A 14,669-nucleotide genomic window follows, 5' to 3' on the forward strand; every position below is an offset into this window, starting at 1 on the left:
TATGGCTGTTAAACACCCAATAAGGTTAGTTCCACCAGTCTGGTACTTTTAATTAACATGTGCTGCATAGATAAGGCTTGTTAAAGAACCAAATATTCTCAGATAAACATTGACTAGATTTATATTTTCTTTAAATTAGTTGACTAAACTATGACCATAGAAATTTTAAGATTATGTGTATATTATTTTTTTTCATCCTTTATATATAACAAACCTAAACAGACCTTTTATGCACTTATATTGGCACACACATCATAGAGTATGTGTAGAAGTCAGAGGACAGCTTGTAGGGAACGGTTGTCTGCTTTCATCATGTAGAGTCCAGTGACTTTAAATTAGTTGACTAAACTATGACCATAGAAATTTTAAGATTATGTGTATATTATTTTTTTTCATCCTTTATATATAACAAACCTAAACAGACCTTTTATGCACTTATATTGGCACACACATCATAGAGTATGTGTAGAAGTCAGAGGACAGCTTGTAGGGAACGGTTGTCTGCTTTCATCATGTAGAGTCCAGTGATCAAACTCAGGTAGTCAGGCCTTGGCATGAAGCACCTTTACCCACTAAGCCATCTCACCAGCCTTAGTTTTATTTTTATCATTTCATACAACTAACTTCTCACCCATGAATATCTTCTTTATCCCCTGCTTTATTTTCCTTTGTAAAACTTTCTAATATATGCTTATTTTACTTCCATGAGGGCGGGAATTTTCATAAGGTTTTATTCACCAGTGCCTCTGGGGACTCTAAAACAGTGCTTTTGAAGAGAAATACTGCAGTAAATACAACCTTAGCATAATACCTGTAGAGGGGCAAATGATTACTGTTCCACTTGTGGGGAACACACCACTCTCCAGGCTTGGGGTGGCTTATTTCCACTGAGCATTATATAAATGGTATCTTAAAGCCCAAAGTTAAATGCACGGTTTAAATAATCAAAAGATGGTTCTAATGGCATGGGCTCTATCCCATTTGTAGGTTAGCAGGTTTACAATAACAAATATTTGGGTTGTGCCGGGCCTGTACATTCAGTAAGTGCTTGGTTTTTGTCCTCATAGAGCTTGGAATAGATAGACAAGTGTTGTGATATGCTAGTACAGCCATACATAGGAGTCAGTTAACCAGGGGTGGTGTAGGGTGTGTATGTGGTGTTGGGAAAGTCTTTCTGGAATCATTGACACCTATATTGGAATCTGAGGGACAAGTAGCCTTTGGTAGGAAGATGATAGGAAGCACAGGTCTGTGCTCTAGTAGGACAGGCAGATAATATAAGCACCCAACCATGTCTCACAGAGAGATGTAGTCAAAAGTACTCATTGAACATAGATGAGCAAGAGATTTGGTGCCTTTTGGCCTGATAGCGAAAATATCCTAGAGGGATGAAACTTGAACTAAGTACTGAAAGGCAGAAGATTAGGTAGAAGGAAACAGTGCATAGAGAAATGGAGACAAGAGTTGGAATCCAGTGGTTTCCAGGGAGTTAGGAATAGCCAAATAGTGCATAGAGCAGAAATGCTAAGAGAAGAGGTTAGAGGCTGGCAGGGGTCATACTGTAAAGGGCCTTGTATGCCATGCTGAGGGATTTGATGAAGAGAGAAGTTTTTTACCTTGGAGCATTCTGTAACACCACACAGAAAGGAGCACCATAGTGATCCAGTTCAGCACATTCATCTAAAATAAAGAGATGAGGACATCAGGATTAGAAAAAGAAACAGAAAGTGTGATTTTCCTGCTCTGGTTTGAGGTTTTAGTCTTATCCTTATGTCTCCATTTGGCAGGGAAGAGGCCAGTTGTGGGTTGAAGGCCAGCAGAGCTGAGTCAGCTTTTCAGATTGTGATGGTCCCTGACATAGGCTTATCAGAGGGGTACACCCCTTCCTTTTAATAAGAATGTTCAAATTTTAAAATTTTTAAAATAAAATTTTAAAAATAAAAGTATCTTAGTGTTTACAAACAACTACAGCACATAGAAGTATTCAAAAAATGAAGAAAGACCTTGATTTAATTTTTTTAAATACTTCTGTGTGCTGAAGTTGTTTTGTAAATACTAATAAGCCAAAATTTTTTTTTACTTAAAGAGAAAGAAAATTTCTTCTTGTGTGTACACTGCGCTACCTTTTGGCAACAGCGATCTTGAGTAGATTAGTTGTAACCCAGAACTTTTATCCCAGATGTGTCTTGGAGCTATTGTATACCAAAACAGAGACATCTACAACTTAAAGAAAAAAAAAAGACAGATGTAGGTAATCTTGAAGCTGGAATGCGTACATAAGATTTACTGGCACTTCTCCCTCCTTCGTGAATTTTTTTTAATTTCATAATAGTCTTTTTCTCAGTATAATGCTCACAGAAACCGCAATAATAATGACTCAAATATATTGTCATTCCTCTTTGTCTAAATTTACTTTCCTTCCCTATAAGATAAAGCATAATTCTTTATTACTTAACATGATACTTAAAAGTATATCTCCCATTTATACATACTAGGAATAGATCAGTTTAACTTATGGGTACAAATAAGCACACTGATTGTAGCTCCCCTAAAGTATAGCTGCACAGATTAGAAAGAGTGGTTTATAAAGTTCCCATTGTGCACTAAATGTAGAAGAAATGTATATTTCCATTTTTTGTTTTTAAATGCCATTAATTTTCAACAATTTGTTGTTGCTTTTGCCATGCTGGGGATGGAGCCCAGAGTTAAGCGTGCTAGGCAGGTTCTCTGCCATGGAGCTACATTCCCAGCTCTTAGCCCTTACCTTAATTTCTTTAACAAGCTTTATGAAAGGTATCCAACATATCTTCCAGTGCTTCAGAGGGCTGTGGAACGATGGTATGGAGAACCGGCATGTACTACTCCCATTCTGAAACTTATGGCAGAACTGATGCACAACAGGTAAGGAATGTGACTGAGAATAGACTAACAGGCTGCTCTTGCCCACAATCTTCAGGGCTCAAACTCCTGCCTACTGTGAGTATCTTCAAGGCTTAGCCCAGCCCAGGAAGATAATTGGTGAAAACAACAGAGACATCAGCTAGAGAGGATGGGGGGTGGGCATGGGACAGGGGACGATGGATGACACACAGGGACACACGCACCAGTTACAGAATTACAGTGTACTTATGTGTATATAAGACTGAAAAAGAGAAAGGAAGAAGGCATACTTCTCATATAGAAATTTGGGGAAATGGAAAACGTTGAAAGACTAATTTAAATGATATTATTTAAATAATAGTTTAAAGCCACTATTATTTAAAATATTCAGTCACGAAATAGAGGGAAAGGGCAGCTATTTTAACACTTTGACTGCTTAAACTACAATTTTATAGAATTTAAAATGAGAACAGAAATTTAGCCATCTCTGACTTGAAATGTTTCACTTGGTGAATAAGGAAACTGAGTGCCAGAGCAGCCCATGAGCACGTAGTTGTTTGTCTGTGTTCACTCAGTGCTCATCCTTGTGGTACTGGCTGCATACATTTGGAAGATACACTCAGTTTTCTCTAAAATTGGAACCACAACACTTCAGAAATTGCCTAGTTGACCTTATAATTTGTGCAGAGCAGCAGGGATTCAAATGCTCTGCATATAAATATTAACAAAGATGTGGCAAGTTAATTGTATTTACCTCTTTAAAATATGTCATTGTGGATGTGGCTTAGCACCAAATTACCTGTCACTTAGCCATCTTGTTTCATCAGTCTTTGTAAAGAGCATGCTGAAGGGAAGATAACCAGACAGGGAAGGAAGATGACTTGCAGCTCAGTGCTATATCTCTGTTGCTGAATTCACAGCAGTAATTTAAATTTTTTTATTCATAAATAAGAGGTGGAGAAAGGCTTGCCAAAGAAATGTGAGTATTGTTTTTTATGAAACCTCTTGATTTTTAAGAAAGCGTTCTCATAGGTACCTTAAATATTCAGGGAAATTTAGAGATTTTCTTCATTAAATATTGTTGTTAATCAGACATGTGATATATATTACGGGAATAACATTTAATACAAAAGGAAAAAGTGTATGTTATAAAGCATTTTATGTCTGTCATAGCAGGTAATTTATATCCAAGTGACCAAGGATTACCATGTAAAAATCTGTTATTTCATGAAATGTTATTTGTATATTTCTTTAGAATCTAATATGAATTATCTGATGTGATTTATGTGTGTGCAGTTCTTTTTCCTAATCAGGAATTATAATGCCTATTGGCATATAATTATCAAATGTTCATAACAGTATTTCTAACATTATTACACGTAATACTAAATTATTTTGTAAAAACATGAAAAACCAACAGTTCATCTAGCAAACAATACATTACCAATGCCTTTGCTTTGAGGTTTGGGGGATGGTCTTTTTTAGTTGATTGGTCCGCTGGTTTGGTTTTGGTTTTTTGCAACTCTGAAAAAAAAATACCACTATATCTTAAAAGCTTAGCAGCATGGTGTCTCAGGGCCAAGTAAAATGGGGGTTGGGATTAAAAAGCAAATATTATGTCAGAATGGCTTGTCAACCCTTCATTCTGCTCATATTGTTACTCACCTGTCAGGAACCAGAGAAAGACTATTTCTCAGAGCACTGTGGCACTTGTTTCTGATTTAGTTAAGCTTTGTGCAGTAGAAACTATGATCTGTAATGTAATGTGTTTGAAATATACTCAAAGTATGAGATGATTCATTACACATTTGCACATTATTAAAGGAGCCTACATTTTCTGTCACTTCAGAATTTGTTTTAAAAATGGGGATCAGACTGTGAGAGATGTCAAATGTATAACTATATCTCTATGTAAGTGTCTATGTAAACTTACATACCCTGGTGTTTATTTTTATTTTTAAAATCAAAAGGTTTTAATTATTATCCACCAGCCACTTTACATGAAAGGAGAAGAGGTAAAATATCTGTGCTGTAAAATGTCAGGATATTATTCTGATAAATTAGAAAATGAACCCTTTGAATCAGCGAATACTGATCTTAGTTGTCCTTTATAGGGAGGAAATTTTTGTCAGTAATTTATCAATAGCTGTAGGGTTAGAGTGGCACTTTAAAGGATAAGTGCACTGCATTGCTTCTAATCAAAGAAAATTCCAGGCATTTAAAACCAATATTTGGTTTACTTATCTGCAGAAATAATATGATTTTTGCTATATTTCTTAGGTCGCAGCGTTTGAATTTTGATGTATCCTCTCCTAATGGAATTCTTCTCTTCAGAGAAGCAAGCAAAATGGTTTGCACTTATGGTGAATATCCTTTTCCATATTTGTCTCTACGGTATAACTTTATCTGTTTCTAGAAAGAAAGATGTTATTTTATTCTTTTGAACCTTCATATCTGTATGAACTTGTGAAGTGGGTAATGGTGCAAAAAGCAGGCAGCTTCTAACGGCGTCAGACAGGAGAAGGCAAAAAGCAGGTAGCTTCTGATGGCATCAGACAGGAGAGGATAGTGACATCCTGGCAATTTGATAAATTTCTTTGGGATAAAATTGCAGTGTCAGGGATAAAAAATATACTAGATAGACTTTTAAAAAGTTACAATATATTCAGAATTTCTCAAATTTACATCAGGGAGTTTGCTGTCTTAGAGCAGTGAATGCTAAGACCACTTTATCATTGAATGTTCAGGAAATTCCTTGTATACAGCAGTAGGTGCTTTGTTACAAGGAACTTTTGGGTACTGCACCCCTAGAAACAGGTCTGTAGTCAAGATTGTTCTAGTTAATAATAGCCAAAGACTTTAATCAATTTTGTTCTTTAACAATTTGATATGTGTTTATAATGCATTCTGGTTACACACACACACACACACACACACACACACACACACACACACTTAATTCCTGCTCACCCCTACCAACTTCCCTTCTTCCTTACAAATCTATTTCCCATATTCATTAGTTTTTATTTTATTTAGTGTCCCACAGAGTCTGTGTGAATCTGAATTTGGAACTATCTATCAGAGCCTGGTGGGCACACCAGTGGGTATGCAGCTGAACACTATGCCACTCCCTTTTCAAGAATCTATTAGTTGCTGATAAATCATCAGTAAGTGGTAGGAGCCAGTGCGCCCCTTCCTCCATCCATAGCTGACTCTTAGGAGGGTCTGACTTATGTAGGCCCAGTGCCAATAGGCACAGCTACCAGGAGTTCATGATTACAATGACCATATCACGCTTACAGGATTCACAGCCCTTCTCCCTGTCTTCCAACTCTTAACATTCTTTCTGCCCCTCTTCTGTAGTGTTCCTTGAGCCTTAAGGGGGTGGTATAGATGTCTTGCTTAGAGCGGAGCCATCAGCCATCTTTTATTCTCAACATCTTATGCAGCCATGGGTCTTTGCATTCATCTCTGTTGACTTTAAGGAGGAGCTTCCAAGATTAAGGCTAAGAATAGTCTTTGTCTGTGGGTAGAAACATAGCTGTTTAGAGAGTGGTTTAGTGTTATGTCAGTTCAGCAAAGCAACAGTATTAGGTTTCTTGCTAGGATCTAAGACCTCTTCAGTCTTGGGTTTGGACCTGGGTCATACTATTAGGTATGGATTCCCCCTTGTAGAGAAGGTCTTAAATCTCAGAAACGCTTTAAAAGTGTTCAGCATCCTTAACCAGGGAAATGCAAATTAAAACTACTTTAGGATTCCATCTCTGATGAGTATGCTGGCACATCCCTTTAAATCTTAGCACTTCCGGCAAAAACAGACATCTCTGAGAGTAGTCAGCCTGTTTTACATATAAAGTTCTAGGACAACTGGGCCTACAGGGAGACCCTGTCTTCAAACAAACAAGCAAACAAAGATTGTCTCACCTAGTCAGAATGGCCATCATAAGGGATACTAATTACAACAAAGGCTGGTGTGGCTGTGGGGATAGGGGAGCTCTTAACGCTTCTGGTAGGAGTGTAAACTAGTATAGCCACTTTGGAAATGAGTCTGGAGGTTCTGAAAAGTAGAAACTACTCTGAGACTTTTATGTAGGCAGGGAATGGGGATAGAGTCTTCTGTAATCTAAAATTTTTTTTATGTGTATGAGTGTTTTACCTTCATGTATGTAAGTGTACTTCTGTCATACATTGCCCACGGAGGCCAGAGGAGAGCATTCGATCCCCCGGAACTGGAGTTACAGACAGTTGTTAGCCACCATGTGGGTGTTGGGAACTGAACCTTCAAGAGCAGCTAATGCTCTCAAACCGTGAGCCATCTCAGCCCCAACTTCTGTAATCTAATTTGGCCTGAACTGACTGAAGGCCAGCTTTGAGCTGGGCTCTGTACAGTACAGTTCTCCTAGAGAGATGCTCATGTCCTTTTCTTTGTAGTTTCATTAAATGCGTTTTTCCCTTTGGGGCTTATTCACTATTGCCCTGTGGCTAATAAGAGCAGTGACCTCGACCCCTTCCTCTTCAGTGCCACTGGCTCTCCAGGACAGAATGTATATCTAGCAAGTGACACCAAAAGGAGTCTCATAGAACAATGTCAGATCTGTGGGCTTCAAAAGCTATCCAGTCTCCTATCCAGATTTCTGACACAGAAAAGGCATTACAACAAAAACTAAGAAAGATACTATGTGAAAATTACATTGAAAGAGGAGACAGAAAGGAAAGAAAGGAGAAAAAAGGAAGCAAAAGATAAAAGACAAAGCCTTGAGAGAGAGAAAGAGAGAGAGTGTGTGTGAGAGAGAGTGTGAGAGAGTGTGAAAGTGTGTGTGTGTGAGAGAGAGATTGTGAGAGAGTGTGAAAGTGTGTGTGTGAGAGAGTGTGAAAGTGTGTGTGTGAGAGTGTGAGAGTGAGTGAGTGTGTGTGAGTGTGTGTGTGAGAGAGAGACAGCATGCACATGCATACTTGTTTGTGGCTTGTTTTTGTTTTTCTGGTTTGGGGAGGGGGTGTTGAGAGAGGGAATGGCCTCTAACTCACAGAAATTCACCTGCCTCTGCCTCCTGAGTGCTGGGATTAAAGGTTTGCACCACCACACCTGGTCCAGCATTTTTTGCGAAAAAAGTAGTAAGGCATTATTGTCTTGCTCAGAAGAAAGAATAGGAGATTAAAGATCTGCTTTTCGATTTAGAAGAGTAGTTCGGGTAGTTTCCAGTTTTTGATCAGCTATTATGTGCTTGTTCTGTATTAGATCACTTATCATACATTCCCCTGTTGAGTCCTCAGGATAGATATTATTATCTGCTGCTCATTAGTTATATGACCTTGGTTAAGTTGCTTAGCCTGCCTTGCCTTCAGTTTCTTGTTAAACAGGGAGAATAATACATACACTATAAAATGCTTATAGGAATTCAGGGATGGAGAGATGGCTCAGCAGTTAAGAGTACTGGCTGCCCTTATAGAGGAACCAGTTTCGATTCCTAGCATCCACATGATGGCTAACAACCATCCATAACTCCAGTTACAGGGGATTTGACACCCTCTTCTGGCCCCTGCAGACATTACACAACATGGGTGTATCTGCATACATACAGGCAAAACACTCATGCACATAAAAGAAGAATAAATATATTTTTAGAAAAAGAATTCAGTAAGATAATGTTCTAAAAGGCCTTAGACTATTTAACCACTGTGATTACTGTAACTAACAAGAAAGAAATTGAAGATATTCAAGATTAAGAAGTTAGCCAGGAATTACACAGCTGGCAAGTATTTGAATTGGAATTTCATCGGAAGTCATCATGACTTTAGCTAATCATTTTTCCATATTTCTTACTGCCTTTTTATATATATATATATAAGAGAGGGAATAAGGAATACATACAGTAGTGCAGACAAAACCTAATTGTGTCATAAGCTTTGTCATAGTATTTGCATATTAATTCATAATTTTTTTATTTTATGTGTATTAGTGTTTTGCCTGCATGTGAGTGCACCCCATGTGTGCAATGCGCACAGAAGCCAGAAGGTATTGGATTCCTAGCATCTGGAGTTAGAGTTAGATTCCTAGAACTGGCTGGACTTTGAGATAGTGTTTAGAAGTTTAGTGATTTATATCCTAAAACCAAAGGTACAATGGAAAACATCCTTCAGCTATGTTACCAGTGACTTTGACACATACACTTTACATGAAACAATAGACTATCCCTTATCCCCCACTGATTCCCACACTGCCTTCCAACCGTTTTGTGAGGCTTCGGTGATGTTTTCTTGCTGTGCTTTTCCTCTGAAGAGGGTCATGAGGTTCCTATCCAGGAACATGAAGATGAAAGAAAGAGTAACAGGGAGACAGAGCAGAGCCAGAATTATTTCTTTGCTTAGGCAAGGTGAAGGAAGGGGAAACCCATTGTGGGAAAGGCCAGAGCATTTTGTGATCCCTCTGTCTCCATCTGTACTGGGCTTCCTGGGCTCACCTGTCCTAGCAGTGCCTGGTTGGTTAGTTAGTGGTAGGGTGGTACCTGAGAGGACTCATTGCCTAATGCACCTGATTTGTTACACATTTTGTGAAACACCTCACCTTGCAGCGCTGTGAAAGTGGCAGGAAAAGAATGCTTTTGATGTGCTGTTTTATTTCTCTACATTCTGTCATGATATACTTTGATGTAAGTTTTTAATTTTGCCTCAGCTCTCGGCTGCTCTTGCCGTTACAGCTCAGGGTCAGCAGTGAGGTTAGCCACAGTAGCACAAAACAATTTCCTGTTTGTACAGCCCAGGTAACATTTGGATGAGGATTAAATTTTACCACATTTTCTACTAGCCCAAGCCTATTATTTCTAATGAGTTTTAAATTGCTTCAAGAACATGTATTTCAAAACTTAGTACAATGATCCATTCCGCCAGAGCAACTTAATAAAAGAAATTTCTTTCTTTAAATTTTTGGTTAAAATGTTGCATGCAGTGTAATAAATGTTATTACTTTGGAAACTTACTTCTCAGTTTTAAGAAGTGGATGTTTTTTATGCTCAATTGCCATTTGTTTAATCTTTCTTCCCTTTGCCTCTGGGTACTGGGATCTTCAGTGACATCTGTTGGTTGAAGCGTGCACAAAGGGGAGAAACAGTGCTCATTTCCATGAGACTAGCTGGGATGGAATTACTTTTATTCCCTCTTTAGATAACTGATGTAAGGATCTTACCATGTAAAAATCTAAACTTTAAAAATGGGAACAACAAACTATGTTTATACCCTTTCCTGAAGAATTTACATCTTGAAGCAGCATGTGCTCTGAGCGCAGTGAAGGTCTTAACACACAATTTAGTCTGTAAAGTTCTGAACAAACCATTGCTCCTCCTTGGGACCCAGCTAACACAGCAGTGGTTTTCTCACTGGGTTTTGTAATAGACGTCTGTGAAGAAGCACAGAGGCGCTCCAGAAAGAAAGGCAGGCCTGACTAGAAATATCCCGCTACATAGTTACACCAACTAGATTTGTTTGTAAAAGGTGTTACCCGTTAAAAAAAGAATCATTGGCATATACCATTAAAAGTGTAAGAATAGAGGGATTCGGTCATGTATTTGCACTGAAATGATAACAAGAAAGTAGGTGACATTGGTCTTGAAATCCTTAGGGACTTAATAATAAAATGCCAGCAGGAAATAGCAGTTTTTGAAAGCAGATTATCCAGGATCCGTGGGTATGGACTTTGTTCTGTGAGTCAGCATGTAAAGTCTTCACAAGTCTTGTGGCGGCAATAGAATGATTGCACCTTGAGGACCCCAGACCACTAATCAGCTGGCTTATAAAAGGAAAAGCCTTGAGGATTGTTCCGTGCTACGGCCAAAAGACTACGGATACTAGACTAAACCTCCTTTGCACACAGGCAAAAAGTGCTAATGGATTCTTTCATCCTTGCAGCCAACATTTATTGAGCATTTACTGTGTGATACTCTGAGAGTTACAAGGGATGGGAAGATCAACAAACACACAGGAAAAGGAGTCTTACTGATTCCTCCCTAAAGGAACTTCAAGCTAGCAGGAGATTCAGAAAAGTACATGGAGAATTACAAAGCACTGTGCTTCATGTTATGCTTGAAAAGTATTCAGAGTGCTCTGGAAATGTAGAAGAGATTTTCAAATTCAAATCCAAGGGTCAGAGAAGGGTGTGTGTTTGTGTGTGTGTGTGTGCGTGTGTGTGCGTATGCGTGCGTGTGTGTGTGTGTGTGTGTGTGTGTGTGTGTGTGTGTGTGTGCGTGTGAAGAATCCTTGGGGATGAGGAGATAGCCCAGCCCTTAAGAGCACTTTCTGCTCTTCCAGAGAGCCCGAGTTTGGTTCCCAGCACCCACATTAGGCACTCACCATACCTGTAACTCCAGCTCTAGGAGATCCAACTCCCTCTTCTGGCTTCCAAGGGCACCTGCACGTGGCACACACCTACAAAGACAGATGCTTTTTAAAAAAACAGAGAAGAAACCTTGAAAAAAAGAAAGACTACAGCCCCAAAGTTTGAAAAGGGCATTTAAAGTAGAAGATAACTTTTTACAAAGCACATAAATATAAAATTAAAATAGCAAGAAAACAGCAAAAATTTCAAAATTGCCAGTGTCCTAAGCAAATCTTTGGGAGTTTTAGGGCAATGAAGTTAATAGGAGAATTGTAATTATGAAATAAGATCTGAATCAAAGTAAGGAATTAAAATTTTATCCTTTCCTTAAAAATTTATTTTATGTTTATTCTTATTGTGTGTCTTCATGTACAGGCACCACCATGTCTACCTGTGACAGGACACCTTTCAGTAAGGGGTTGTTTTCTTCCACAATGTGGGTACCATGGTCCAAACTTAGGTCATCAGGCTTGGCAGAAAGCACCTTTACCTAGTGAGAAATCTCACCAGCCCCAACTGTATCTTTTTTACAGAATTTTTGCTGGGTGTGTGGTAGCACACAGGAGGTAGAGGCACATGGATCTCACTGAGATTGAGGCCAGCCTGATCTATATAGGGAGTTACAGGCCAACTCTGGCTAAAGGGAGACCCTGTCTCAAAAAACAAAAAATGAAATTTTTGATTTGAGTATATTTAAGGAATAAAACAATATTATGGGATAGATACAGACAATAAAAAAATACCTATAATGAAACAAGTAAATATAGTAATCATCTCTTAGTTTCATAGTAAGAGTAGCTAAGATCTACTCATTAGCATGAATCCCAAATACAGTTGTTTTGATGATGTTCTACATGTGAGATCATGCAACATTTTTCTTTATATATAATATATAATATTTTCTTTATGTATGTGCTTATTTCACCTCCAATAATACTTTTCAGACCAAATTTTGGCAAAGGGAAAACCCTTGGGGATTTTAGAAATAACTAATACCCTGTGTACATATTAGTGCTGCTTTTTTATCCATTTGTCCATTAGCAGACACTTGGGTTGTTTTCATACTTTGGCCATTATGAGTGATGCTGCGCTGAACATGGGTGTGCCCAGCTCTATAGAAGGTGGTGACAGAATTAGCATACAGTAATTCTCTTTTTTATTTCATCTGATGCCTCAGAATGGTACTCATGATGAACCAACAGTGTACACAAGTTCTCTTCTCTGAGTCCTTGGCAGCAGTTATCAGTTTGTGACTTTCTGATTAAAGCACTATCCTAGACAGTGTGAGGTAGTCTCTGATAGTGGATTGGCATTGCCTTTCTCTCACGATGAACCATGTTGCACACCTTTTCATGCGCCAGTTGACCATAGTTATGTCTTTTTTAAAATATTTTATTTATTATTTTTATTTTATGTGTATGTGTATTGCCTACATGTATGTGAATGCACCCGTGTTGTACAATGCCACGGAGGTCAGAAGAGGGATTCGGATTCCCCTGGAAATGGAGTTAAGGACGGTTTGTAGCCACCATGTGGGTGCTGGGAATCAAACCTGGGTCCTCTGCAAGAGCAGTCAGTGCTCTTAACCGCTGAGCCATCTCTCCTGCCCCAGTTATGTCTTTTTTTGAAACAAATAATATATAACCTTTTATTCAAAGATAATTCAAGAAAGACACATTTTGGTCATCTTTAAAGTGAGATTAATTGAAGATCTCATTAAAGCTATTTGCTCAATGCACACAGCTACTCACAGAAAGCTCTCTTTCATTAATAGCAGCTAAATTTATGCACATAGAAAAAAGTTAAGACCATGCAAATTCAGTGGAATTCCATACATTCATTGTATTTACCAAAAACCTGCAGTTATGTTCATGCCAAAAATTTTATGGAAAAAATTAAAAGCACACGAAAACATGACCGAGAATAAATTACTAAAGAAAATAAGTAAGCATAATTTATATTTTATTTTTTAAAGTTTGACATCACTTTTAAAGTGTGTTACACCATGTTCATTCCTCAGAAGTGGCATTTTCAAGTGTTGAGCAGTGTTAAATATCAAAAAATAAAACTCTTACAATGTACTACTGGCATAATTTAAAGTACTGTACTAGTTACAAATAGATAATCAAGTTTCAAGCATCTTTTCAAACATATTTAAAGGAAATTCATATCTTTATTAAAGGAATGTATTCTGGTCTTTTGCTCAATCTTTAATCAGATGATTTTTCAATATTGAGTTACATGAGTTAGTTATAAATTTTGGATATTCCTTATCAGATACATGATTTACAAATATTTTCCCACTATGAAAAAGCCACCATTTTATTTGTTAATTTCTTTGCTGTGCAGAAACTTTTTAGATTAATATAGTCTCATTTATTTTTGCTCTTAATGGCCTAAGCTTTTGGTGTGCTACCCAAAAAAATCCTTGCCAAAGCCAGTGTCTTAGGGGCTTTTCTTCTGTGTGGCCATCTAGGAGTTACAGCTTCTTGTCTTACATTGAGGTCTTTCATCCCTTTTGACTTAAGGTTTCAATAGCTCATAAGCTAGGAGTCCAGAGTACACACATGCATGCATGCACCCCCAGCCCCTTCTTTCTCTCCTGTCTCCCTCTCTCCCTCCCTCTCTCCTTCCCCTGTTTTTCTTCGTGTTTACACATTCGGAAGCCAGTTTTCTCAGCACTTTGTTGAGAGACTGCCCTTTCCCATTGTGTTCTTTTTACAGTTGTTAAAAATTAGTTGACAATTTGTGTTTAGATTTCTTTCTGGACCCCTCTGTTCAGTCTATTTGTCTGGGTTTTGTATTTGTTTTTCTTTTCGTTTGAGGGGGGAGTTTAAAGTTTTGTTTGTTTTTTCAAGAAATTTCATACATGTATGCTGAATTTATATCATTTCCACCACTCCCTTTTCTCTCTAACTCTTCCCACATTTCCGCTCAAATTCCTGACCTCTTCTTTAATTTGTTATATACATCTATACATATATAACAACATACTAAGTCCGTTGAGTGGTGCCATCTGGGTATATGTTCAGGGCTGACCACTTGGGATTGGATAATGTATCAGGAAGCTCCTCCCTAGAGAAGACTGATTTTCCCTCTCTGAAGGCCATTGATTGCCTGCAATTCTTCATGAAAATTTCCCCATCCACATTGGTATATATCAGCCGGTGTTGTCACTATGTAGGTCTTGTTTAGGCATCCATATTTTTGAGATTTCATGGGTGCAGTTTCCCTGTCATGTCTGGAAGACACTATCTAGCAGCAGGAATCCCGAGCCTCTATGTATAAGTTTTTAATGCCAGTGTTGTACTGTTTTAATTCCTGTAGCTTTATACTATAATTTTAACTCAGGAGATGTAAACGTTTTTCTTTCTCAGAATTCAAGCTGTTCAAAAATCTTTTGTGGTTCCTTATGAATTTTAAG

At 38.0% G+C, this 14,669-nt stretch overlaps 1 protein-coding gene across 1 annotated transcript in view; it reads left to right on the forward strand.

Annotated features, from left to right (window-relative positions):
* The window catches only part of LOC108491682 (ran-binding protein 17), a 126,241-nt gene that overhangs the window by 32,498 nt on the left and 79,074 nt on the right, over positions 1-14,669 (forward strand). Inside the window, exons 5-6 of the mRNA XM_017802642.2 lie at positions 2,794-2,901; positions 5,161-5,243. Coding sequence (XP_017658131.1) covers positions 2,794-2,901; positions 5,161-5,243 — 191 coding nt within the window. The remainder of the gene's footprint in view (positions 1-2,793; positions 2,902-5,160; positions 5,244-14,669) is intronic.

The sequence above is a fragment of the Nannospalax galili genome, unplaced genomic scaffold (assembly GCF_000622305.1).
Source record: "Nannospalax galili isolate Female #2095 unplaced genomic scaffold, S.galili_v1.0 scaffold104, whole genome shotgun sequence".
Lineage (NCBI taxonomy): Eukaryota > Metazoa > Chordata > Mammalia > Rodentia > Spalacidae > Nannospalax > Nannospalax galili.